Genomic DNA, 24,880 nt, shown 5'->3' on the forward strand with positions numbered 1-24,880 from the left:
GTTGGCTTCCTGACACTGTCATCTACCAGCATCTCCTTGGGTGCATTCAACAAGTTGTTCAACATATGGCTCCGAGTCTTTTGCCTCTCTCCTGGGTGACTTCATTGTTTATGTGACCTCAAAGTCCTTGGCCTCATCTTCAAAAACTCTTTACTTCTCAGGGCCTCTGGCTATGGAGAACTATGGGAGGTGTCTGCAAGCTGAGCAGGTAACCACCACAGACTTAAGTTGCAAGCAGAAAATAAGTAAACGGTATAGGGCTCCTGGGTTTCTAGATTTGGAAATGAGAACTCATTACCCTTTGAAAATGTCACCACTATGAGGTATTGTTAGATGCTTCTTTAACCTTCACATGGGCAGAGAATGTCCCACAAGATCAAATAAAAAAACTAATGTTACCATCTGGGAAGTCTGATTTATAGTCTGGCTTGCCTGAATTCTCCCTGTCCTTCAAGGTTATAGTTATACCATTCCATCCTGACTATTTTTTTTTTTAGGTTGGTATGAATTCCTCCTTTGTTTTCTGACCTTTGATTTTCTTTACATGAACTCATTTTGATCACTTAAAAAATTGAATTGATTGTCACATTCTGTCTTTCCAGCTAACCTATAAGGACAAAGACTATTATTTTAAGAGTCCTTTCATAGGTCCTAGTACAGCATCCTGTGCCACTCAATCAGCCTTTGTTGAAAGCACAAAAGAGCCAACTGAGCCACACTTCCCTGGGAATTGGGGTGGGGACAGGAAGGCAAGATGCCCCTGCCTGCTTTTCTCCTAAGGCTGCTCCCTCCCAGTACGGGCCTTTCTGGAGAACTTAAGGACCCCACCCTTCCCTGCCAGATCATAAATATTCAGCCTTGAATTCAGTCTTAGACCCACAGAAAGATATATTGGGGGTGTGTGTGTGGGGATGTTGATGAGGTGAACAGGGGGCAATAGGGGACTGAAATGGCTTTCAAGCATTTTCTTTGTCCACAGTTAATATATAACCTAGCTGAGAAATGTTGAAAGAATGTGAATTCGATGGAAGGAAAGAAAGTGAAAAAGATAGGGTAATGTGGGATGTGAGGTAACTCAGAATAAGACAAAAACTGGGTGGGACTTTTGGGGTATAGGGCTGGAAAGCCAAAGAGCAGCCTGACTCCTTGGTGACCTACACATGGGGAAAGCAGAGATGAAGAGAAGTGAGAAAAGGGCAAGAGAAACAGTGAAAATGGGGTTATTATCCAAGGCAGCTATTTTCTGTGAACTCTACTCCGGACTCAGAGCCTACATTGTCCTATGAGATTGAGGGTGGCAGGTTGGTCAGTCTCCTCAGACCAGAAAAGAAGCTTCTTGCCTTGCTCCACCCACCTCCACTCCCAGAACCTTCTGGGCCAAGCCCTTCCCTATCCATTAGGCTGACCTTGCGAGGAGCTGGAATACACTGAAAAGTGGATTGTGAGGGCAAGGCAAGGCCTTAGCTGTGCCCAGGTAAGGTATTTCCCCAGGGATCCGCACATTCAAGGAACTGTGATGCCCAAACAGGATTGAGGCCCTCTGACAGAATGTCAGGAGCTTAGCAGGGGGTGTGGGGTGTGGGGGTGTAGTCAGGATTTCTGGAACAAAATGGAGCTGGGAGACCCAGTAGAGCAGAGCGACTCTCCAAAGTTCCAGGAATCTTTGGGGGCAATATGGCTGCAAAGCAGCTGTCAAGTTTCCAGAATCCTGGGAATTATTCTCTAGCCCAAGGATGCAGAAGGGGTTAAAACTCAGCAAGAAACTACAGGCTAAATGAAGTCTCCATATGTGTGGCTCTGTAGGGTTCTAGGAGAAGCAGACAGATGTAATTAGAAGTTCTCAAGACACTGTGTTGCCATGGCAACAGCTGGCCAGGAGAAAAGAGGGGAGGAAACCTGCAGCCCCAGAAACAGTCCTCCAAGGAAACGCCAGCGGCAGGTGGTACCCCTCACACTCAGGCTTCATGGCTGGTTCCTCCAGATTGCCCATTTTCAGGCTCTCCCGGACCCTCTCTGTCTAGTTCCTCCTCATTCCCCATTCTACACCTGGAGCAATTCCAAATGCAAATCAAGGGCTCCCTTCTGCAGCATCCAGAGGAAGGAATTCAGGAACTCTTGGGAGGAGAGTTTGTGCAGATGATCTCATTATCTGGGCAGTGCCTGCTTCCAGGGGCTTTCTGAATCTGAGTCTGAAGGTTTGGGAGGCTGCAAGCATTATTTCTGTATCACCATGGAGCCCAGCTCTTCTGCAAGGATGGTACTACAGAGGAGGTAGAGATGTGTGATTGTTGCCTTCAGCCATATATTTTATCATCCAAACTTAGGCATTTGGAAGTAAAAGGGAAACTTTTAAATAGATACACTTGGAAAAAAGGCATAAACGGACACCTGGTCACCTTATTAATTAGGAATAATTATTATTTTGTTATTTTTATTTTATAGAGTAGAATTCTAACCTAATGAATATGGGTTCCCAGAAACCCAGCCATAGATTTTGGGACTGATTTTTCAGTGGGAAATACATGTTTAGATACCCACAAACCAAAACCCATAACCAAAATGCTAGAAGTGAGAAACCCAATGCAGCATGGGCTACCTCCTATAACCTTAATCTCTTTTGATTCAACAGTCACTTGAGAATTTTCAGGGCATCTGCTGCTGGGAAGCTAGGGAATCTGGGCACACGGGAGCACCTTTGCATCTAGATTTTGATCTCATAAATCCTTTTGATTATTCCTCTAAAGAGAAAAACATTCATTTCACACATTGTCACCAAAGGGACATGGTTCTCTGTGAGTCATTTATGGTGGTAAAGTGGTCAGTGGAGTGAGGTCATTCCGAACAGTGACACTTAATAAATCTGCCTCTAAATACAGAGGTGCCATTTTTGCACATTCTTTAACAAAGGAACCAAAACCAGTGGATCAGGGATCCTGTGGTCAGGAAAGGCAGAGAAAGGTCAGACACTCCCAGGAGACCAGCAGAAATGACTGTATTTTAGGCATAATAGAGCCAGCCTAGATATTATGAGCATATGGTTCAGCCACAAAATTGTAGGATGTTTAAAGGGCCAGGCCCACCCAGGGTGCATCTTCTAGTGTTTTCTTGGAGACTTTGGGAATCCAGTCATCAAGTGGGAGTTCCTGACAGTTACTACCGGCAGCCATGGCTGGTGGTGGCCGCTTCTGTGCCTTGGTTTACGGTTGGAAGCCCCTGAGCAACATGACTTATTTACCTCACCTATATCCACATGGGTCCTGGAAAGGGGGGTGCAAATTTTCACTGAATTTGGAACTTCCCCAAGCTTTCTAGGGGAACAGAAAGAAGTTCCTTGAGATCTGTAGGCATCAATTTTAAAACCTGTGCTCTTTGCTGGGCTCTTTGCTGGTTGTCAGGAAGTTCTGGCACCCTCTGCAAGTCCCCTGGATGTTAATAGCCCAATTAGAGAAACAGTAATCTTCCGGAACAAATTAGGAACTAAATAAAATCAGTTCCTTTGGAAAAAAGCAACACTCCAAACAGAAATTAATCTACATTTCCTTATCACTTAAACTCACTTTTGAACAAGTAAGCAATAGACAGAACAATCAAACAATAAAATACCAAACATGCCATAAGCTGGGGGCTCAAGGACAAATAAAGCCCCGTCTGTGTTTCTAACAGCTTATAGTTTAGGAGAGGAGATGGGGATGTAAATACATGAATTTTCAAGTAACAGAACACCATGATCTAACAGAGATAATGCAAGACAAAGTGTGACTAACTGCAATGTATGGTTAAATGACAACAGTCGAGCACTGCTCAATCCATCAGGAACAGAATGTCAGTCTCATAAAGAAGTTAAAATTTCCTAGTAGCCACGTTTTAAAAAATAAAAATAAATAGGTTAATTTTAATAATTTAAGTAAATATGTCCAAAATATTACTATTCAACATGCAATCCGTATTATTGATAGTTTATACATTTTTTCATACCTAGTCTTTGGAATCCAATTACACTTAGGGCACATCTTAATTGGACTGCTCAACAGCTCTAAACAGTGAGTCCTGTTCTGACCTGAATCAGAGGAGGAGAGTTTGCGTAGAAAGAGTAAGACTTTCTTTCACTTGGAATGACATAGAAGTGGTGTACATAACTGAAGGAACAGGCATTATCAGAAACTATAGGCAAGGCAGCATTCTGGGTTATATCTGGGATTGGGATATTGAAGTAAGGAATACCTAGTACTTGGTGATTTATTTAATTACTGGGGTCTTGCTATGTTGCCCAGGCTGGCCAATTGTGATACTCCTATCTTAGCCTCCAGAGTAACTGGGTTGAGAAGCGTGTGCCACCACACCTGGCTTATCTAACACCTTAAAAATGGGAGATGACATGGGCATGTAAGCCTCATTCTAGCTCTACTTTCAATGCCCACACAAAAGACACTTCAACCTTCTGGTCTCTATAAGATAAAAGTATTTGCCATTTCCTGCCTTTACTACTTTTCATGGGTTAACTTAGAAACTAGGACAAAGGGTTAATTAAACCAAACATATTTGAGCTACCTCTTAACTTTATTTATTTATTTTTTCGCACAAATATCCATGGATTAATTTGGCAATGAGGTGGCTGTATTTTCTCAAAAACTTGGTTTTTTCCCCCCCATTTTCTTGGTTCGGCTGCTTTAACTCTCTTGCTGCCAGCTTTCAACATTATACATTCACATTTAGTGTCTTGAGATTCAAGTCAATGAAAACATGCACATTCTATTCTTCCTGAGACATTCCTGCCATGCATTCTTTGCTTGGAGCCCTTGGGATGTTATGTTATAGCTGGGGGCGGGGGTGTTGGGGAAGAAGCTACAAGACGTAGTTGTACAGGCCAATCAGGCTTTAGCTGACAGGAAGCCCACCAATAAGCAACTGCCAAGTATTCTGTTCCACTGCAGCAAAACCCCCTATTTTTGAAGAGATTAAAATCACATGAGACCCTCAAGCTGTACCAACAATGCACAAAGGCCTCCTTTTCTGTTCAAAAGGGCAACAGAAAACTCTATACCCAAATCTACTAGTTTAATTGCTATGAACAGATTATCATTTGTGGCAAAATTACTCCCAAGTACTATGTGACAGAGTTCTCAAACTGCTATCCTTTTTTTTTTTTTTTAAACTAACTAAATACTGGAGAAATGCCACATATTTAATTACTTTTGGTTATCCATGGAGACCCCCAATTCCACTGAAAAGTGGAGCAATGTGCTGTAGTAAGTAAATCAGGGAACTTGGTCTATGGGTCAAGTGTAAGAAAGTTTGGAGAGTTAATGTGGCAGGTGAGTGGGGTGGTATGCTCCCAGGGACTCTACCCCAAACTGATCACTGTTTTATACTGTGGAACTTACCCAGGAATAAGTTATTTCTCTGAGATTTGATTGAATGAATTCAGCAACATTAAATGTCTTTTTTTTTTCCTTACCCACATTGGAGACACCATAGTTGCTATTAAAATGACACGGGAAAGACAGCAAGAACAGGAAGGATCCAAAAAAATAAAGTTCTCAGCAAATGGAAAGGTCATTAGACAAAGTGAGTTGTGGCTCTGGGCAAAGAATCACCATCGACAAAATTTAATGCTTTACTTTGTATTCCTTAGGACATTTTCCCTCTGGGAATGGTGCCCAGTTTTATCAGAATTGCTGATCATGGAAGGGAAGAATAAAAATATTTACCATTCAACATGCCTTTTCTGTCTGTCTGTCTGTCTCTCTCTCTGTATGGGGGATATGACCCAGGAGTGTTTTACCACTGAACTATAACCCCAGTCCTTTTTATTTTGAGGCAGGTCTCACTAAATTGCTGAGGGCCTTGTTAAGTTGCTGAGGCTGGCCTTGAACTTGCTATCCTCCAGCTTCCCGAGTCACTGGGATTACAGGCATGCACCATTGTGCATTAACCCCATCTTAAATTCAATTTCACCTAGACCTGAAAGAATTAAGATTCAGGTATCTGATTAAGCAAGCCCAGCATTACTACCATATCCAAGGTTAAACAAAATGTTGACAGTCTAGTGTTGTCACCCATCTTCCCAAGTATACATTATAACTGCAGAATCCAGCATACAGATTGATGACTAGGATACATGGACTGCAGGCATAGGACACTACACATCTTCTCATATGAGACATCTGACTTCATTATTAATCCATTTAGCCTGTGAATTGATTCAACAGATATTTACTAAGCACAGTTCTAGGTTCTGGGTGCTGGGGCCTATGGGTGAAGAAGACAGACAAGGCCTTTGTTTTGAAGGAGTATATATTCTAGAGAGAAAACAGTGAGAAACAAACAAAAAACCAAGTTCACCACAGACTATGCAAAGTTTGGAGGGAAACAGTACAAATGGAAGAAATCTTGGAGCAAGGCATCTTTATAGGTTGAGTAGTCAGGGAATGCTCTTGAGCTGAACCCCGAAGCATGACAGCAGTCACAAAGAGAAGAAAAGTGCAAACATTCTGAAACAGGGTAGAATTTGTTATGTTCCAAGAACAGAGAAAACACCAGTGTGACTGTGGCTTGAGGTCTGCTGGGGAGAGAGGTGTGGGGTTAGCTGGGAGAAGCTGACAAGGACCACAGCGTGCAGGGCCTCATAGGCACCAAGAAGGTGGTACTTCATCCTTAGTGCAACAGGGAACATGGGAGGGTTTTACCCAGGGAACAGATGTGTTTTACAAGACTACCCAGGCCACTGTGTAGAGAAACAGACAGCAGACAGACAAGAGGGAAAAAGGAAACACAGCTAGGGTGCTACCACAACAGCCTGACACGATGGTGGCTTGGACTAGAGTATTGGTAATGGAGACAGACAGCAGTCAATGGAGAGATGACATAGCTAAGACTAATGCCCACAAGACTTGCTGAGGGACTGGGGTATGGGAAGGGAAAGTGAAATGTCAAAGAAGAAATCCTGGATACTTCAGTTTGATACCCAACAGTCTGTAGGCAGGTATGGACAGAGTCATGCTGATGGTTCAAACTGAAGTCAGGCCCAAAAGTCTCTCCTCTCAGGATGGCCTTGGGCTCTGGATGAACCACATGCCTGATGAAATGATGAAATGGGATTAGTTCAGGAAGTGAGCTCAGCAAGGCCTAGGATCAGATGTAAATAGACTCTGCTTATGGAATCTGTCCTTACTGGTACACAGAAGATCAGAATTGAAATATTTATATTTTTAAACGTGTTCCATGGTGAAATGGTTGGGAAATATTGCTTACTGAACTTTCCTCCCAGAGAGTCAAAAATAATGCACATGAATATTATAAGGCTCTGAAAAGTCCTGCAGAAAAAAACATTTAACCCAGCATGTACATGAATACCACTCAATACACAACACCAATCTAGGTTCTTTATTCTCTACTGTAGTTCTACTGCTGCCTGGAACTCAAGCAATAACAAGAAGAATGGTAACTACCATTAACTGAGCTCTTTGTATACATCATCTTCCTGGTGACAGACTATATGTTGGTGCTATTCTAATTTACAGCCTTTACATTATCATTTCTCTTGTGAGTTTACTTATAAATCATATATTATTCACTTTGCAAACAATTATATATCTTTTCAGCTCATACCCTTCAGCGGTGTTCACTCGAGTATTTCCTCAAGAAGCATTTGAGATAAAGATCAATCGTTCTTAACTTTATCATCTCATCTGCATTTGCTTAACCTGCTACAATTAACAGTGAGTTTCCTACCTGCATTAGGGCCTCCCTCCTACCAGTCCTCATCAGCGCTATTTTCCTGCCTCCTATTAATTTCACCCATTTCTAGGGCAAGAACCGCTTTGTGATCACTCATGTTTTGAATACTCTCAGCCTTAGAAATCCCTAATTTATGCTTTTCCTTTAAAGAGAACAGCATGATGTTCTGAATGTGGCTACTTTTGCATCTGAACCCATAGACTGGCCGTCTAGAGCCTAAAACAGCACTCAGCTAGCTAACAGCCAAACACACACGCACATACACACAGAGGCACAGACTCACTCATTTCACCACTCTTACTAGCACAGGCAGAGAGAAGACTTTTTCCTGGGGTTAAACAAGTCACCAGGGAATGAGAAGGTCTTTACATCCTTGGACAGTGTAACATGAGTAATTATAGTCAATGACAATGTCATGTATACTGGGCAAAACGATAGCGTTACCTGGAAAAATAACCCAATCAGCCAACTGACACAGCCACTGGGGAGGAAGCTGGCTTCTCTCTAAGCCACACTGTAATTCAGTAGGCAGGAAATAAAGAGCTTTCTGTTTGATCAAATGTCTAAGGGGAATTTCAAGGGAAAATGAGATGTTCTAAGCTGTAAAATGACCAACACAGTAGGGTTAAGAACCTCAAGCATTGGTTGTTCCTAGAGGATTTTATATCACATCATGGTTTCTTTATTTTTGTATTTTAAAAAATTACCAAAACCAAATTATAAAGTTATGTTATGTATCGTGTAGATGTACAAGTATGGAACAACAAATCCTGTCAGTATGTACAACTATAATGTACCAGCAAAAATGGGGGGAAAATGTAATTGAGATAATGGGGGAAAAGCACCTAAAATGGGGCATAAACAAAACAACAACCCTCAACTTTGGATACTTGAGTTTGATACCCAACAGCCTATAGGTGGTATGGTAATTCAACTTTTGTATATCTTATCTAGATTAAGTTATACACATCCCTTGGTAGAAAATGAACATGAAAACTTTTTCAATTGTTCTGTTCTGAGAAAGCTGCTAACTTTGTTACTGTCCTTTAAACAACATGGCCCATGAGTAGTTTAGGGAATTTTATTAAGAAACAAGTCTGCAGTGACTACTGGATGTATTATACTCAACCTTCAGCAAAGGCTTGACTGGCCTCTATTCAACACTTCCCAGTCTCACTCCTCTCCTAGGCCTATCCTCCAAGAAAGGAAACTGAGAAACCCAAAGCGAGCTCACACCTGGAGTGTTGCTCATGCTCGGGTTTTCTTTGATCATTATCCAGTTTTTGATGCCAAGTAGAAAATTACTCTTCTGTTTAATACTCAGAAAATTACTCTTCTTGCAGACACCAAGTAATGCACAAAATGAAGGCTTTACCCTTAAATACCTAAACCAGGAAATCTGCTTTTCTGTATGCAGCTGTGGGCAAGGTCAAGGCCATGGCCACATAGGATAAAAAAAGGAAAGAAAACAGAAAACACCAAGGGGGAAAGACTAGAGGAGAGAGGAGCAAAGCACAAATGGACACATTCCCGAAAGGTTCTTAGAACCAGGCAAATTTTCTGCTTCTGTTTGCAGCCAACATCCCACCAATTAGAATATCATAATTATAGCATATAGCAAAGATTCAGGGTGAAGATGCCCTCAGAGAAGAGAGCCAGTATTCTGACCATTTGTAAATGAATGGTATGCATACACTGGCCTCTATCTCAAAGTAGCTTTTGTGAATTGGGCTGAGCTACCAAGAAGCCACAGGAAGCTACCCTAGGCCCTCCAGACTGGGACTCTGGCAGTAAAGTGCACTTGGGTATGTCTGAGTCTGTGCTCCGAGGGGCATCTATCTGTATTTCTGTTTTATTAGATTAGATTAGATTAGATTAGATTATTTCTGCTCCTATAGAAGTTCCATATGTACCAATTTCACACTAAAGTTTCAATGAGCCAAGTACCCTGTGAGAGCAATCAGGAATTCCTTAGGACTGTCTTGGAGTTCCCCATCCATTTCCCTTTTCTCTGTCACAAATGTTATGCCACAAACTTTGGTCCTTCTTCCTGAAAATATACTTAATTAGCCTGATCCTTACAGGACTAATAAGAGAGTCTGACCATGGGATTTAAGAGGGAAAACGTAGTTTTTATTTTTTAAATGAGGTAGAAATAAATAAATGAATAATATACATTTTAAGTTCACTAACAGTCAAACTTAAAAATCATAAAAATAAGTACTTGTCTGTTGTCTAAACTTAGGAAGATATCCAGGCAGTCTAACAGAAATCACACATAAACAAAACTAAATTAAAATAGAACAGTTAAAAGAAATTTAATAATACATGTGCTTCTCCTCACTAGTGTCCTTAGGAATTTGTCTTGAAGGACGTCCCACTAGAGAAGAGATAGGTAGATGGCCCAGTTCTCCAAGCAGTGAAGATTAAGTCAGTGTGGGTGAGTGCGTGTGTACGTTCTCTTGTACACATGCACACACAGGTAGAGTCTACTCTGGGACACAGCCAATTTGAATCAATTCTAATCTGTACAAATACCCTTATTAGGAAAGACATATGCAACACTGGGTTCCCCCCACTCCCATTCAGGAACAATGGTTGGCACAATTTAGCACCCTGGGATTATCTAGTGGAATTTGGGAACAGGAGCATAGGCAACTACCAAACAGTTCAACAAGACTAAAACATCTGTATTGGTTTCTGCTTCCTTACTGAGTTCACCCCAGCAAGTTACTTGATTTAAACTGTGGATATCAGAAGCCAAGACCAGTTCTCATGCATAGTAATTAGAGCTTATAACTGACTTGGAAATCAGGGCCAGGGGAGGACCAAGACAGGAACTTTATCAACACCTGTTCAGAAGACCATGTAGGAGACCCTGGTCAAGCAACATGGTAAGAAGCCAGGAGGATTCCAGAAAACAAAATTACAGTTCACCCAGTATTTTCAGACAGCTATTTTTGTAAGGTGTTTGCAATAATGCATCATTATTTTAAAAACAAAACATGAACATTTGAAGTTGGAAGGAACTTTTGTTTTTTGAATAAGTTCAATAAATCTTGAATTGCACACTTTGGATTTTGGGTTGTCTTTTTTTTTTTTTTTTTAAGACTCTTCACTCAACCCAGGGGGACCCAGCATCCCTCACATCTTGCCCAGTGTTGTGCAGCTGGCTTTTGAAGTGGAAAATCAAGTGATTCCTTTCTGTAGTGTAAACAGCATTTGGGATTCCTGGTGTTCAGGTGCCACATGCTGTACTGTTTATACTGCACTCAGTACACGCAGAGGAAGTAAGGAACCCGAAGGGCCACCTGCTTTCATTCATTCTGTTTTCTCATTCCTGGGCCAGCCTCTCTTTCCAACTATTACATCCTAGGCTGTAATTTAAGACAAGAGCTAATCAAATATCCTAATTCCATTAAGTAAAATATTCTGACAATATAGCCTAGAATGTCTGCCTTCTTTCAGATGGGCAGGATTTCTAAGCTGTGTTTCAGACCCACTCTAACCCTTATTTTGAGACAGAGGATCAGGTGACTTGCCCAAGTAGGCATGACATGAGGCTTGTAGCTGGGGGTGCTGCTGCCTGCCCTGGGCTATTTGCCCCAGTCCTTCTCTGGCCAATAAGTAGTAACGGTTTTAAGCCAGCTCCCATCAGGGATCTAATCTCAGCCCTGGCATCAGCCAACACTGCTCTTGCTTCTTGACTCTGAACATCTCAAGGCAGCTGAATCCTGGCAGGCTCATCAATTCCCTCTCCTACTTCCTCATGCCAGTCCTCTGAGACAGTTGAAGGTTGACCAAGAAAACTAGGAAAATGAGTGAGGAGAAGCAATCAAAGTCAGAGCAGCAGAGGCAAAGTCAGAGCAGCAGCTCTGTGCAGATTGTGCTAGAAAGGCACAGTGCCAAGTAGACACTGTCTAGACGTTAACCGGCCTCTCCCAGCAGAGAGGCGAGCAGGGAGGAGGGGAGGCCAGGCCGGAAAGCTTGCTCACTTTTTGTTCAACTAATGCAAACACATGACACAACCTCCGGCAGGCTCCAGGCTGGGGGTTCAATCTGTCTAAGACATTTCTTCCCAGGGGCTGGAATTCAGTTATGTGCTAAGGGAAGTTCTGCTAATCCAGAAATCAGAGGGGAGCTGGAAACTCTTTTCTTCATTCCTGGGGAATCACAGTTCTCAAACTAGACTGAGCTGGGCAACAGCCAAGAGTAGCACACTGTGGGCCCAAAAGAACACAATTTTAAAATTTCCATTTGTATCATCTTGGCTTATCCACAAAAAAGAGTCACAAATACCAAGAGCAGGCTTTTTCTTTTTTCTTTCTTTTTTTAAAAAATATTTTTTAGTTATCAATGGATTTATCTTATTTATTTATATGTGGTGCTGAGAATCGAACCTAGCGTCTCACACAGGCTAGGCAAGCGCTCTACCACTGAGCCACAACCCAAGCCCCAAGAACAGAGTTTTGATGGAAGCCCCAACACTATGAATGACATCAGTTTATAAAATACACAGTTGTAGAAAGGGTCATTAGAGTCCAGCAAGCATCACATGACTCAATGTTTGAGGGGCTCCTTTCCTCTGATTGGACAGATAAGCCCTGTACTCGGGCATGTGGTTGCTGAGCCCAGTGCAGGACAGAGTCAGCCCCACTCACCCCCTCCACTAGTGAGTGGGGCTGACTGTACACATGTGCAGTAAACAATGTCTACAATCACTCTTTCAATAATTAGGCTGGAGTTTTAGAGCCATTTTGCAATTTGGCCTTATTTAATGTGAAACAGTTGTGAATACATCTGAAGAACAAAGAAACTGCCTTAAAACATCCCCTGAGTCACTGACCATTAGTTGCAAATGCTCTGACATAACAATTACTCTCCAGTATACATCAGAGAAGTAGCTAAAGGTGAGTCCAAATGGAGAGGACCAACATCCATGCGGCCAGAATGACCAGGCCTGACTCTCAATCACGGCACTCAAGCCATTTAACAACTGATGTAAAATTTGAAGGCCAGTACAGTGCTGAGTCCATGTTACTAGCAAGAGTTTTTGGTTTATTTTCAAAGTCACTTTCAGAAATAAGGTACAGTGGCCCTAAATCACTGAGCTTTTATCTTGGAATTTTAAGTAGGCCACTTACTAGGCAGTTGATTTGGGGTAACTAATTGAATTCTCTGAGCCACGATTTATTTCCTCATGGATAAAATTAAGATTGCAATAACTACTTAACGGGTTGTAAGAATTAAATAAGATATGGCTTTTTCTCTCTACCTGCTGTCTGGCTAAGTACTAGTCATTTTTCAGAGCTCAGTTTGATAGCCAATTCCTCTGGGAGGACTTCCTGTGCTCAGCTCTGTGCTCACACACTGTTCACTTAGACCACTCTGAGCCTGTGTCCCTATCTGGCATCCTACTGAATTGAAAGCTCCTTGGGGACAGGCTCAGGACTAAATCACTGGCATAAATTCAGTGATCGAGAACAGATCTGTGAGACCTTCCACTTTGCTCTTCTGAGCGGATCTCGAGAAAATATACTTTGTCCCAGATGATTAATGCAAACTAGAGTGTCAAGGTTTTGTGCAATTCTATCTCTATATAAATGTGAACATGGTGGTTCACAGGTATTTTGGCAGCTCCTAATGCAGCCCAGACACTGCAGGATGACCTCTCTATAAAGGCAGGAAGAGGAATATGAGAAAGAAAAGGGCAGCCAAGGAAGAGGAGAAAGATGAAGAGGAGAACAAAGAGAATCACCCAGGACCTGGGGATGAGAGGTGTGGGCACCAGAGGCTGGAGGCAGGACTGGCTGCACCCTGGCAGGGCCTTTCCATTAAGACTCCAGGTTTGTATACAAAGCAGAAGGTACAGTCTTGGTTCTTGAAGGGACAAATCCCAGCCTGCTCCAGAATACTTTCTACTCTGTCTTTAAGAGTAGCTGGTATTTATTTTGAGACAAGGGGCCCTGTTTCTTTGTGTGACCATATTTTCCAAAACCAAAATTGAAGACGTATTACCAGCTAACAGGCCATGCTGTGGGGATTACAGCAAGACTATATGAAAATGGTCATCTACCACTTCTGGTGGTCACCTCCACACGTAAGGAGAAACCCAGGAGAGAGAACTCTATGTGGAAAAACCCCAGAGAAATTTTATGCCTCTCCTTTTGTCTTTCTCCCTCTTTTCATTCTGGTTCCTTCCCTTCATTTACTGCCTCAGGGAGAACCTATGCTGGCGTTTGTCCCATGGTCTATGGGAGATGCTCAATGGAGGTGAAATCCTCTCCCTAGAGGAAGGACAGAGATGTGGTCTTATAGAGGAAACACTACATAGAAGTTTCAGTAAAAGACTGGTTCAGTAGAAGAAACATTTCTTATATAAATATTGAACATCAAAATGTCCCCTGAGATAAATATCCCACTTTTTATTTATTTTTTTTTATTTTTGTGGTGCTAGGGATCACACCCAGGGCCTGGACCATGCTAAGCAAGCACTCTACCATGAACAACAAAATCAGTATTTTTAAATCTTATTTTGAGACAGGGGCTACTAAATTACCCAGGCTAGCTTTGAACTTTGATCCTCCTGCCTTAAATTCGTGAGCTGCTGGGATTACAGGTATGTGCCACCATGCCAGTTTTCTTTTTAACCCATTTTGTCCCATTGTCCCAGATGTGGAAAACCTACAAAACTTAAATTGAGCAACAAATATGCCACTTATGGTAAGTTTGACATAATTATATCTGGAGAGTTGAAAACTTTGATTAACAAAGAAGGAGACTGATACTTAAACTCCTGGAGAGAGCAAATCAAAGAGGCAGGAGAATTCCATATACTATGGCTCGCTCTCTCATACACCCACATCCAATGGCTTTTGGAGTTCTTATTAGTAGAGATGCTACAGAATGGGAGTAGCTAACAGGCTATGGGCCAAACTCACTTTTAACTGCTTTACATGAAGCAGCTTATTTGATTCTCATGACTAATCTGTGGGGTATATACTTTGTATTAATCCCATTTTATAGATTGTGAAACAGGCCAGAGATTTTAAGTAACTTCCCCAAGACTGCATGGACAGTGAGAGCAGCACTAGGATTTAAACCCAAGGATTCTCTAGCTTCAAGGTCAGAGTGCTGAACCATCACATGTTACATCTTCTCAAGGATAAGTAGGTAAATGGAGTAATAACCTGAGCCAGTGCATACTCTGTACAATAAGAGGCAATGACTCATGGATATTTCTGTGTAAAGTAAGAATTTTCTTGTTGACATTATAGAGCCAAAAAACACTCTTCCTCGATGCCTAGTAGGGAATGGCAACAGGCACTTTATCTCTCTAGCAGGACTTTGTTTTTGGTGTTGATTTATGTACCATCAGTCAAGGAGCCCTTTCCATTACTCAACTGAACAGACAGGCAGAGAACAGCATCATTCCCATTTTATAGATGAGGAATGTGAGCTCATGGAAGATAAGTCACTTTGCACAAGGTCTCACGTCTGGACAAGTCTGAGAGACGTCAGGAGATTTTAAAATGGTGACATCAGAAAGGGTAAGAGCAGAACTTCTAAGTCAAGAATTTTTTCATTCTTTACAATTCATTGCAGTTAATAATAAAAATGTTCAGTAACAGAGTTCATATAAAAGATAGACTTGGGGCTGGGGTTTAGCTCAGTGGTAGAGTACTTGCCTAGCATGTGCAAAACCCTGGGTTCAAACACTGGCACAGAAAAAAAATTTTTTTTTTTTGAGACATCCAGATGTGAGAACGAGATAATGAAGGAAGGAACTCAGAGGAAGGTTTGCGTGTCATGAAAATGGAAAGTAAGGGAAAAATACCAGAGTCTAGGGTCAGATAAAATTTCAGGTAAAGTCCCATGCAAAAAACTGCCACCTACTGAATATACTGATGGGGTGAACAAAGTGGAGGTTGAAAATGGCCCCAGCTGCCCAAGTGGAGCCTCAGAAATTTTGAGAAGTCAGGGATCACCCATCCCACCTCTGCATTTCAGGATTTCCTGAACCAGTAGAAAGAGGAGGAAAATGGAGTAGTAATTTCTACCAAAGCCATAGATTTGGTTCCTTAATGGCTGGAACCATTTGAGCTGTACAGTAGCTATAGTGGTAGCAGCTCCTGCAGTACAGGGACCATAAGTTATTGCCCTTTAACCCCATAATATTCCAGTGGTAGGACACGTGAAAAGTGACTTGCATAACGTCAGATGCTTCTGTGGGAGATTAATAAATTATACTTAATAACGACTGTTGTGGGTAGAATAAAAGACTGGGGAAAAGACAGATATTGCTTCAGACACAGGATTTAAATCTGGAAAACAACAAGGAGTAGAGAAAGACAGACTCTCTCCTTACATCAACTCAAGCCAATAACCCGTGAAAACACACACACACACACATCTGGGCCTGAAACAGACCACAGCTTCTTTCATGTATCTTATGACTTGTCTGGCAACAGCTTGACTGGTCACAAATAGTGTCTGGGATTATTCAGGGGACACATTAGGGGTCATAAATTTAGACGTAATCCTGGGAATAGCTTAATGGTGATGGCTTCCAAATGGGGATATAGAAAGTCTATTAAGAAATTACATGAAAATCCTTCAACCACAGCAAAATAATGCAAATTTATGGAATATATTTTGTATTTCAACTAACCCAAAAGCATCCTATTAGCAAGTTATTGCCAGACTCTGCTAATGCAGAGCTGTTATCTATGACAGCAGCAGCTCTTACAGCCTTAGCAACAGCGACTGTTCAAACCTTCACTGGAACAGCCAAGAAAATTCTCATTATCCTATTTTTGTTGATGGCCAATATTAGAAGTTTTGGCTTAATTCAAAGTGTTCAGATTCATCTAAAGAACTCAGAAGCTCGGACCAGAAACTGGCAAGCAGAGTTTTCCTGGGATTTTCATCCATTTCCAATCTGCATTCTATCACCTATTACCCCATGTTGTCTTTGTCAGTTTCACACAGACCTGAATTCTGCCTTCTAATTATCCTAATTTTGGCTAAACATTTGTCAATGTTTGTCCAACTGGATTGATTTTTCCAGCAGTAATGGCAAAAAAACTTTTATTTCACAGACAGACTCTGATTGATTGCTTATAACTACCTCAAACATTACTGAGTATGATTTTCAAACCTGTTCCAGGTTCAGTAGGAAAGAACTTCATGATTGATTAGAACTGTCTGTCATGAATAAGGGAGAGGTAATGTTGATGTGTATGCTATGTTTATGCCATGTCATAGAATTGGGAGATATTTATTTTTATTTTCTACAGTATCCAATAAGTTCATTGAATACTTCTGTTGATGGACTTGATCCATTTCTCTAGAAGGGGGATGAACCAATAGTGGCTAATTATGAAACCTCACTCCCTCCCTTCTCCTAAAACGATCCTTAGAAGTTTTATTCTTTGGATATTTCATTCAGTGTCTTGACAATACGGGAATTTCTGTGAATCCCTTTCTTTTTAAGAGGAATTTATCCCTCTAATCTTTTATTTAAATAAAAAGTTGTTATTTTCTGATAAAACATGAAAATAAAGTATACCCATAAAAAGAGAACATAGAAAAGATGAGAGCAAAGAATAATCCCAACCCTACAGATAGTATTTTGTAAACACAACTTTTAGTGACACGCATGGCTATGCCATGATTTATTTCACCCTCTCCCACTGGATATTTAGTCAGTACTAAGTTTTTTGCTGTCATACATCACATGACTAGTATCTTATGTACAGTCTCCTTAAATGTAATAATGACCAGGGCAAACCAGTCAAATAGAAAGATTTGACTTTCTTTCCTTAACTTAGTTTCTCAGTGTAGATTATAGTAGCCCTAGCATATCCATTCACAAAACAGTCAAGTGAGCTCCCCCAGAGCTGACCTAAGGTTTACTAAATCAAATTCGCATCAATGAAGACTGCATTTAACTATTTGCTGTCTGTCCTGGTACCTAACAAAGAAAACAATTTTCTACTATAAGCATGGTTAACTACAAGTTAAATGCTTAAAATAAAATGCAAATTGCAAGTCACATAGAGAGGGTTAAGTTACCTTTTCATCAATTATTAAAGGATCACTATTGCTAAAGCATGGATTAAAAACTTGCCAAGTGTGACTAAGTGTTGAGACATCAAGAGACTGGGCTGATAAAGATAATACTACCTCTGTTTTGATTGGGTGATGGCTACCACCTGGGTATATGCAGATGTAGAAGTTCATCAAACTACACCCTAAAGATTTGTGTCCATTTTACAACTGTAAAGGAATTTCCAATATCAAGGGAAGTTCTACATTAATGTAACAGCAAGAATTACAAGGATATTTATTCACCATATCCTTGTAACAGACACAGTAGCTGCCACCATTTAAAGAACCTGGCCCACTGCTAGATTGTAAGCAACATGTGTGCATAGCATTCTCAGCCTGTGGCAGTAAACGCTAACTGATGAGCAAAGTGAAGGGAAGACGGGTGCTGTTCATGGCTCACTCTTGGAGAAGGCACAGTTGCCAAAGCCAGGGTCAGAAACATGTACACTGGGAAAAAGTATGTATTTGACCTCCAAGGACAATAATCATCTGGCTTACAAAATGAGCTATATTAATTTTATTTTTTTAAGTGTTATAATATCTGGTATTAGTTTGAGACAGAAGCTAATTGTGTTGTCCAGGTTGGTATCACTCAAATGATCCTCCAGCCTCAGTCTCCTAAGTAGCTGGGAGTACAGGAGTGTCACTATGTCTGCTAGGAATGTTCTGTTGGATGTCCAGTTATTTGAAGACGATTAAGAAAAAGAAACCATTCTCATATGTGACCACTGTTATTCATCCTTTACTTTTTGTTCTTGTGCAAGCATGTGTTGTTCTGCCTAACAGACTTCTTTGGGACATTTCCTCTGGAGTCATTATGTCCACCGCAGCCCATACCCTCTAATTTCTCCCCCTTACAATTCTTCCCCAACTTGCTCCTGGGAGACTGGGAACTGGAGCCTGCTTTCTGTTACCAAATCCAGAAATGTTTACAGGAATTGTAACATGTCCACTTTTGGAGGGTGGAGGTACTGGGGATTTAACCCAGGGGTGCTTCACCATTGAGCTACATCCCCAGCCTTTTTCAAAAATTTGAGCTAGGGTTTCACTAAATTGCTGAGGCTAGCCTCAAACTTGCAATCCTGCCTCAGCTCTTGAGTCACTGGGATTACAGACCTGCGCCACCATGCCTGGCAATATGTCCACCTTCTAAAGACATTCTCAATGGCCAGGGCCTTGATTTGCTGGGCACTTGCCCTTCTATTTTTGCTTTTTAGTTGTATACCTTCTCTGTTTTTAACATTCCAATTTCCAATGATGGTCTTCAGCATTACAACAACTTTATTTGCCAAAGGTAAATAAGAGATCATTTTAGTAGCAAATACACTGGCTGAAGCTTCAAGAAGTAGCAGTCAGTAGATGGAGGTTACACTCTAGGTCTACCTGAGTCTAAGAATGTAGAGGAGCTCCCACATCAAGCAACAAAAAACCCTAGTGGTTAGTTATATGCAAATAGGGTATAAATGAAAGTTAAGTGTGGCTTCTGAGGGACAGAACCCTGATGGTATTGTAGTGGGGTCAGTCAAGAACTAAGTGAAGTTAATCTGCCTGTAATTGTTATTGCATCTCCTTACTGTTCTCTTAGGTAATATAATCACAGTTCCCAGGTCAAATGTGGATCTCTCACTGGAATTGGCAATCTGATTTGTAAATCTATTCCCTTGATGCATGGTTCACAATAAAGAATTTCTAGACCTGAAATGTTGAGAATCAATGCTAGCAGAGGCCACCCCTAACAGCAAGTGGGGGAACACCTGGGCACTTGCCAAGGCTGTCCTCCTCATGGTCTTGTTGGGCCACAGAGTCTCCTTCAACTTGCCATGCTAGAGTGACAGAGATCATCAACTCATGGAGCAGGCAAACCAATATCCGGGTTCTCCCCTCCATGCCTGCATCTCCAACACTTCTCAAGGAACTGTAGTCACACCCAGTGGAAGGGAATAGAAGAGAGAAAATGAACAGGCTTTGTGTAGTTGCTAATAGAAGCCCTCACTCTGCCATGGTCTCCACCCCATGTCCTGCCCTGGCCAAACTCAACACTGTCTTTTTTGCAGGGACTCTATAGAGTACATTGGTGTTTGCTCATGTGAATGGGGCAGAATTCAGATGGCAGCTGGCTGAAGGAATATGCTGGGGATAGAGTAGGTAAGAAAGGAAGCAATCAAAAAGCAACTTGGAAATGCCAAGTAAGAGACGATGGAAGGGGCTGGGATTGTGGCTCAGTGGTAGAGCGCTTGCCTAGCGCGCACACCCCTGGGTTCAATCCTCAGTACCACATTAAAAATGAATAATAAATGGAATAAAGGTATTGTATCCAACTGCAACTAAAATAAATAAATAAATAAATGATTTTTAAAAGTCAATGGAAAACACAGGGAAGAATGTAACTCTTAATGTGATCTGTTAATAGTTTCTCAAATCTAACCAAATGGAATTTACATAGCCAGATGTTAACAACGATGTCAGTCACCTTTCCCCAAGCTTGGAACACCTCCAATTTTGAAGGATTACTCCAACAACTTTGGCTTCTTCAAATAGAAACATTATTTGTAGATAAATATATTATTTTTTCAAAGGCTGAATTAAATCTTTGCATTAAATCTTGGTGCAAAAAGCAATGAGAACCCTCACTTTATTTTCTAAATATTATTTTTAAAAAGTTGAACAACATTTGCACAATTTTAACTAATCTAAAGTTTACCAAAATGGATTCTTGCCAATAAGTCTATAAATCCCATACCTGAGTGTGTTTGCTGAATGTCCTTAAAGGGAAAAAAATTTTACTGTAAGCACATTCACTACAAGACATAATTCTTAAAATATATTTGAGGTAAAAGTCTCCTATGGAGAGGGTTAATTTACCTTTTCATTAATAATTAAAGGTACATTATGAACACATGGATTAAAAATTTGCCATATATAGCTTTTAGGGCCAGGCACCAAAGGTTGACTCGATTAAAAGGTAATGATCCTTAAAAAACTGGAGTCATGAAATGTAACCCCTCATTCTTCACTGTAACTTTCTGTACCAACTCCTTCGATTTCCATGCCTCAGCACTTCTCATTTTGCCTCTTTCCCTGTAGATTTTGCCCAGGAATTCTGAGAATACTGGATGCTCTTCTACTTCCAGCAGGAAATTGCTGCTGGGGGAACTTCCTCCCAGGGCTAAGCTTTTCTCTGCATTGCAGAGGGGTGGGGAGGCGGGTGTACAGTACAGGCTGCCTAGAATAGATCCCAGACCTTGGGCCTCACAGCCTTGTGGTGACTGAACTCAGAGCTTCCTCACATCTCGTATTTGCATTCCAGTTCACAGAGCCATTTCACACACTAGCTGGCAATTCTTAAGCCTGCTGGAAAACTAACCCAGGATTCACCTCATCCATCATGGAACTATGGCTGTCCTTTGAGGGCTACAGCAAGGGATGGAGGAGTGTTTTTTAATCAGGACTAAATCTACCAGTGAAGAGGGATAATTCCTCAAATTTAAACTCTAGAAAATGAAACGGAAGAGAAGCAGGCCAGGAGTTGAAGGTGGGCTCTAGAGGCAGAGGGAACTGGGTTCAGATCCTTCTTCTTTACTACTCAGTTATATGACCTTGGGCAAGTCTCCTTAAATATGTTCCCTCCTCTGTAAAATGGGAATAACAAAACCTATCTTACAGGGTTTGGGGAAATAAAAGAAATAATGCAGTAATACACACAGCCAATGTCTAGTATACAAAATACTTGGTAAATGCTAAGACTTCATGTTTAGAAGTGGGTCTGGAGCTTGGGTTCAAATCCTATTGCTAGCATTAATAGTCAAGGGCATCTGATACATTAGGTAAACTTCCCTGAATCACTTTCTATACCATGAAAATGGAATTTTATTACAACTCATAGTAGGTATCTAATAATTATTAGCTATTCTTGTTTCATTGGGAGTAAAAACAGCTTGTATTTCTACATCAACCAATAATTAGTGAATTAAGTGAGACTTCAGTGTAATGTGTATTTTTTTTAAATCGTGAAGACTTTGTATGCATTTATGAATTCTGCGGTAGAGTCAGGCTGAGATGCTAAGGGTGGGGCTAAACTGTAATATGAAGAAAAAAAACTAAAAGGGAATATAAACCACCCACCAGGGAGCTATTTCTTTTGTAATGTGCATTCCATTTCTTCTCCCTCATGCTTTTTAATTCCTTCCACATTTCCTGCCATAATTATCAAATGTTTAGTTTCTGACCTCACTTTTCTGGAGACTAGAGCCCAGGGAATTTAGAATTGTTTATTTTCTGTCCATAAACCTTTGAGTTAATGGAGGGGCTTGTGAGCGAAGGGTTGTTGGTTTGTTTGTAGTGTCTCAGGAAGGTCACTGGAGTTGAAAAGAAAACATTACCAGGAAAAAAAAAAAAAAAAAGCTGAAATGCCTTAACTGGAAACGCAGAGCCCCCAAAGGGCAGAGCCATGGATCTCTCACACTTGCGCAATGTTGAGTTTAAAGAATAATTTAGATTTTTTAAATGCCCTTATATGGCCTAGATAACAACAACAAAAAAAAATCCCAGGGCACTTTGAAAAGAAAATAATAAATTTTCAGGGAATCATAATCTCACTTTATAAAGAAGAAAGAGAAATTTATTTTGCCCCCAAAGAGGAATCTTTTGATTCCCCGACCCCCACCCCCGGGGAAGACAGACTTGGAAAGGAAAAGTCCTGAACTATTCTTAATTTCCTCTAAAGTGAAGGGAAGAACTCAGGGCGCCTTTTTGAACTCGACTGCTGCTGTCGCCGTGTCGGTCCCAGTCCGCCCAGTCGTGCTCTCTCCCCCACCCCACCCTCCCTCCATATTAGGCGCGGTGGGGCTCTCGCTTATGGCCCAAACTTATCCTGATTTTAAGACTGAAGTTTGGCGAGTAGCATTTCTGCTCCGAGCGCCCCCGGAGCCTCACCCCACCCCACTCCACCGCAAGTGTGGAAACTCCCAGTCCCACCCCGCGAGCATCCCAGGACGCACGCCGGCCGCCAGGCGCGCAGAGCCCCTTGGCCTGGGGCCCGCGTTCCGACCTCCGGGACCCCTCACCTACCTCGGCGTGGACCCAGGCGACGGCCACGAACGCGAGCGCAAGCCAATGTTTCCACATCTGAGGAAGAGAGAAGAGAGCGAGACTGAAGGCGCCGGGCCCCGCGCCGACCCGGGAAACTTCTTCAGGTCCCGCAGGCTCGTCCCCTCCGCCCGGGCACCCCAGGCCGCCCGGAGGGGTCGAGCCACCGCACTCCGTGCTCACCATGGTCCGGTCCGGGGCTCCGGAGGGCGCGGGACAGAACGGCAGCAAGGAGCTCAAAGCGAAGGTGGGAGCTTCGCGGATCAGCAGCCTCCGAGGAAATTCGACCTGGGCTCGCCGCCCCTTAAGACCCCTCCTTCCCCGACTGCCTGCCCCCCAGCTCCTCCCATTCTCCTCCCACTTCTGCAGCAGCGGGCCCCGCGGCTCCAGCTCCCCTCCCTTCCCTCGTCCCCAGCTGCGGGGAGCCCTCGTGCGTCCTGGCTCAGCCTAAACCCCTCTCACCGCACGGCCCTTCGCCAGGCATCCCTCCGACCCCCAGGACGCTGAAGCGAAGGCACTGGGGGCTGTCCCGAGGGACGCTGCAACAAAGGCCGAGAGGGGAAGAGGGTGCGGGGTGGAGGGGGAGCGAGGAGAGCCAAAACCCCTCCCCCGGGAGGGGCGGCTGGCCTGCAGCAGCCCGCTGCGTGAGCTGCCGAGGTGGCCAGGTGGGCGGTACCGCTGGAGGCACGGGTCTAGGCAGGGACTGGAACCCCCGGGGAGAAGATGCCCTGCAGCCTAGGCAGTCTGAGCCTCCCTACTGCTGAAAGGGAGAGGATTGGGGTACAAAGGAGCCCCCTCAGCCCAGGTGCCGCTGTAGCCAGAGCATCAGGAAGTGGGTGCAGTGGCCAAAGACCGGCCGGCGCCGGGAAGGCTGGTCTGGGTTCAATCGCTGGGTGAGGGTGCAGTCCCCTGCTTTGCTGAGAAGATCCTGAGTCCAGCATATACTGGTAGCCTTTTCCTGCTCTTCCCTCAGGTCCAAGAGCTGTGTCTGCTTCCTCTTCTCAGCCCATGCCTCACCTGTGTCCCTGTCCTTCTGTCATTACAGGTAACTGTCCTGCTCATGCCTTGGATATCCACCAATTTCTTCCTAGCAGCCTGCAAAGGTGTCTTACCTCTTTGAAGGTGCTCCCCACTCGCTTAAATCTGCTTCTTTTCCTGTCATGAGTCCCCCCATGGCTATTGCAGAGAACTAATCTACTTGACTTCTCAGATTTAACTTGCCCAAGGCTGAATCCCCCTTCCCACCAGCTCTGGAGCCTGCTCATCTACCTCCTTCAGTGGTTGTCTTCTAAACATATCTCCTTATTCCATAGCTTGGTTGTCACCATAGCCTGTCAGTTTTCCCATTGAGATCGCATATGCATCCCTCCACTCCCTATTTCCACATGCCCACTTTCCTATGCCAGACCTTCATCTTCCCTCATTAAGAAATTCTGGAAACCACCTCTGGTTGCCCTCTGGTTCCCAACAACCCACTCTTCTAGTTCCACTGCAACACATTGCCATAGTTTCTCACTACTTGGCTTAAATTCTCTTTCTCATGTTTTTCCTTTACTAAGAACCTACAGCATTCTTACCCTATATCAGATCCAAACTTCTTCTTTCCTTGTGAACCCCCCATTACGGTATACCCTAACCCTCTCTTCATCTACTTCAACATGTTCCCTCTTCTCAAATTAGTCTAGTCTTTACATTGTCCTCTGAACTTAAATTCTTGACCCAGTACCTACTGTTGAGGATTTAGGGGGCTTCAAAATAATGCCCAGATTCCTCGTGCAAATTTAAAATCCATCAATGGCTATAGGAGTCACACTTACTGGAGAGAAAATATCAGCTTTGTTCCTGGTGAAAGCTGGAATGGTGGCTTTAGAGCTTCAGGGACAACAGGCCTACTAGTACTTCATCCCAGAGTTACAAGCAGAGTTGGAAAGCTTACTTGTATTAA

The 24,880-nt window shown here is 42.6% G+C and overlaps 1 protein-coding gene across 1 annotated transcript in view; it reads right to left on the minus strand.

Moving 5' to 3' along the window:
* Window positions 1–23,233, minus strand: part of Fstl1 (follistatin like 1) — a 52,543-nt gene extending 29,310 nt beyond the window's left edge. Inside the window, exons 1-2 of the mRNA XM_026394606.2 lie at window positions 23,119–23,233; window positions 22,918–22,974 (exon numbers count right to left, since the gene is read on the minus strand). Of these exons, the coding sequence (XP_026250391.2) occupies window positions 22,918–22,974; window positions 23,119–23,121 (60 nt within the window). The 5' untranslated portion in view covers window positions 23,122–23,233. The remainder of the gene's footprint in view (window positions 1–22,917; window positions 22,975–23,118) is intronic.
* Window positions 23,234–24,880: the final 1,647 nt, after the last annotated feature.

This window comes from Urocitellus parryii, chromosome 2 (assembly GCF_045843805.1).
Source record: "Urocitellus parryii isolate mUroPar1 chromosome 2, mUroPar1.hap1, whole genome shotgun sequence".
In the NCBI taxonomy this organism is placed as follows: Eukaryota; Metazoa; Chordata; class Mammalia; order Rodentia; family Sciuridae; genus Urocitellus; species Urocitellus parryii.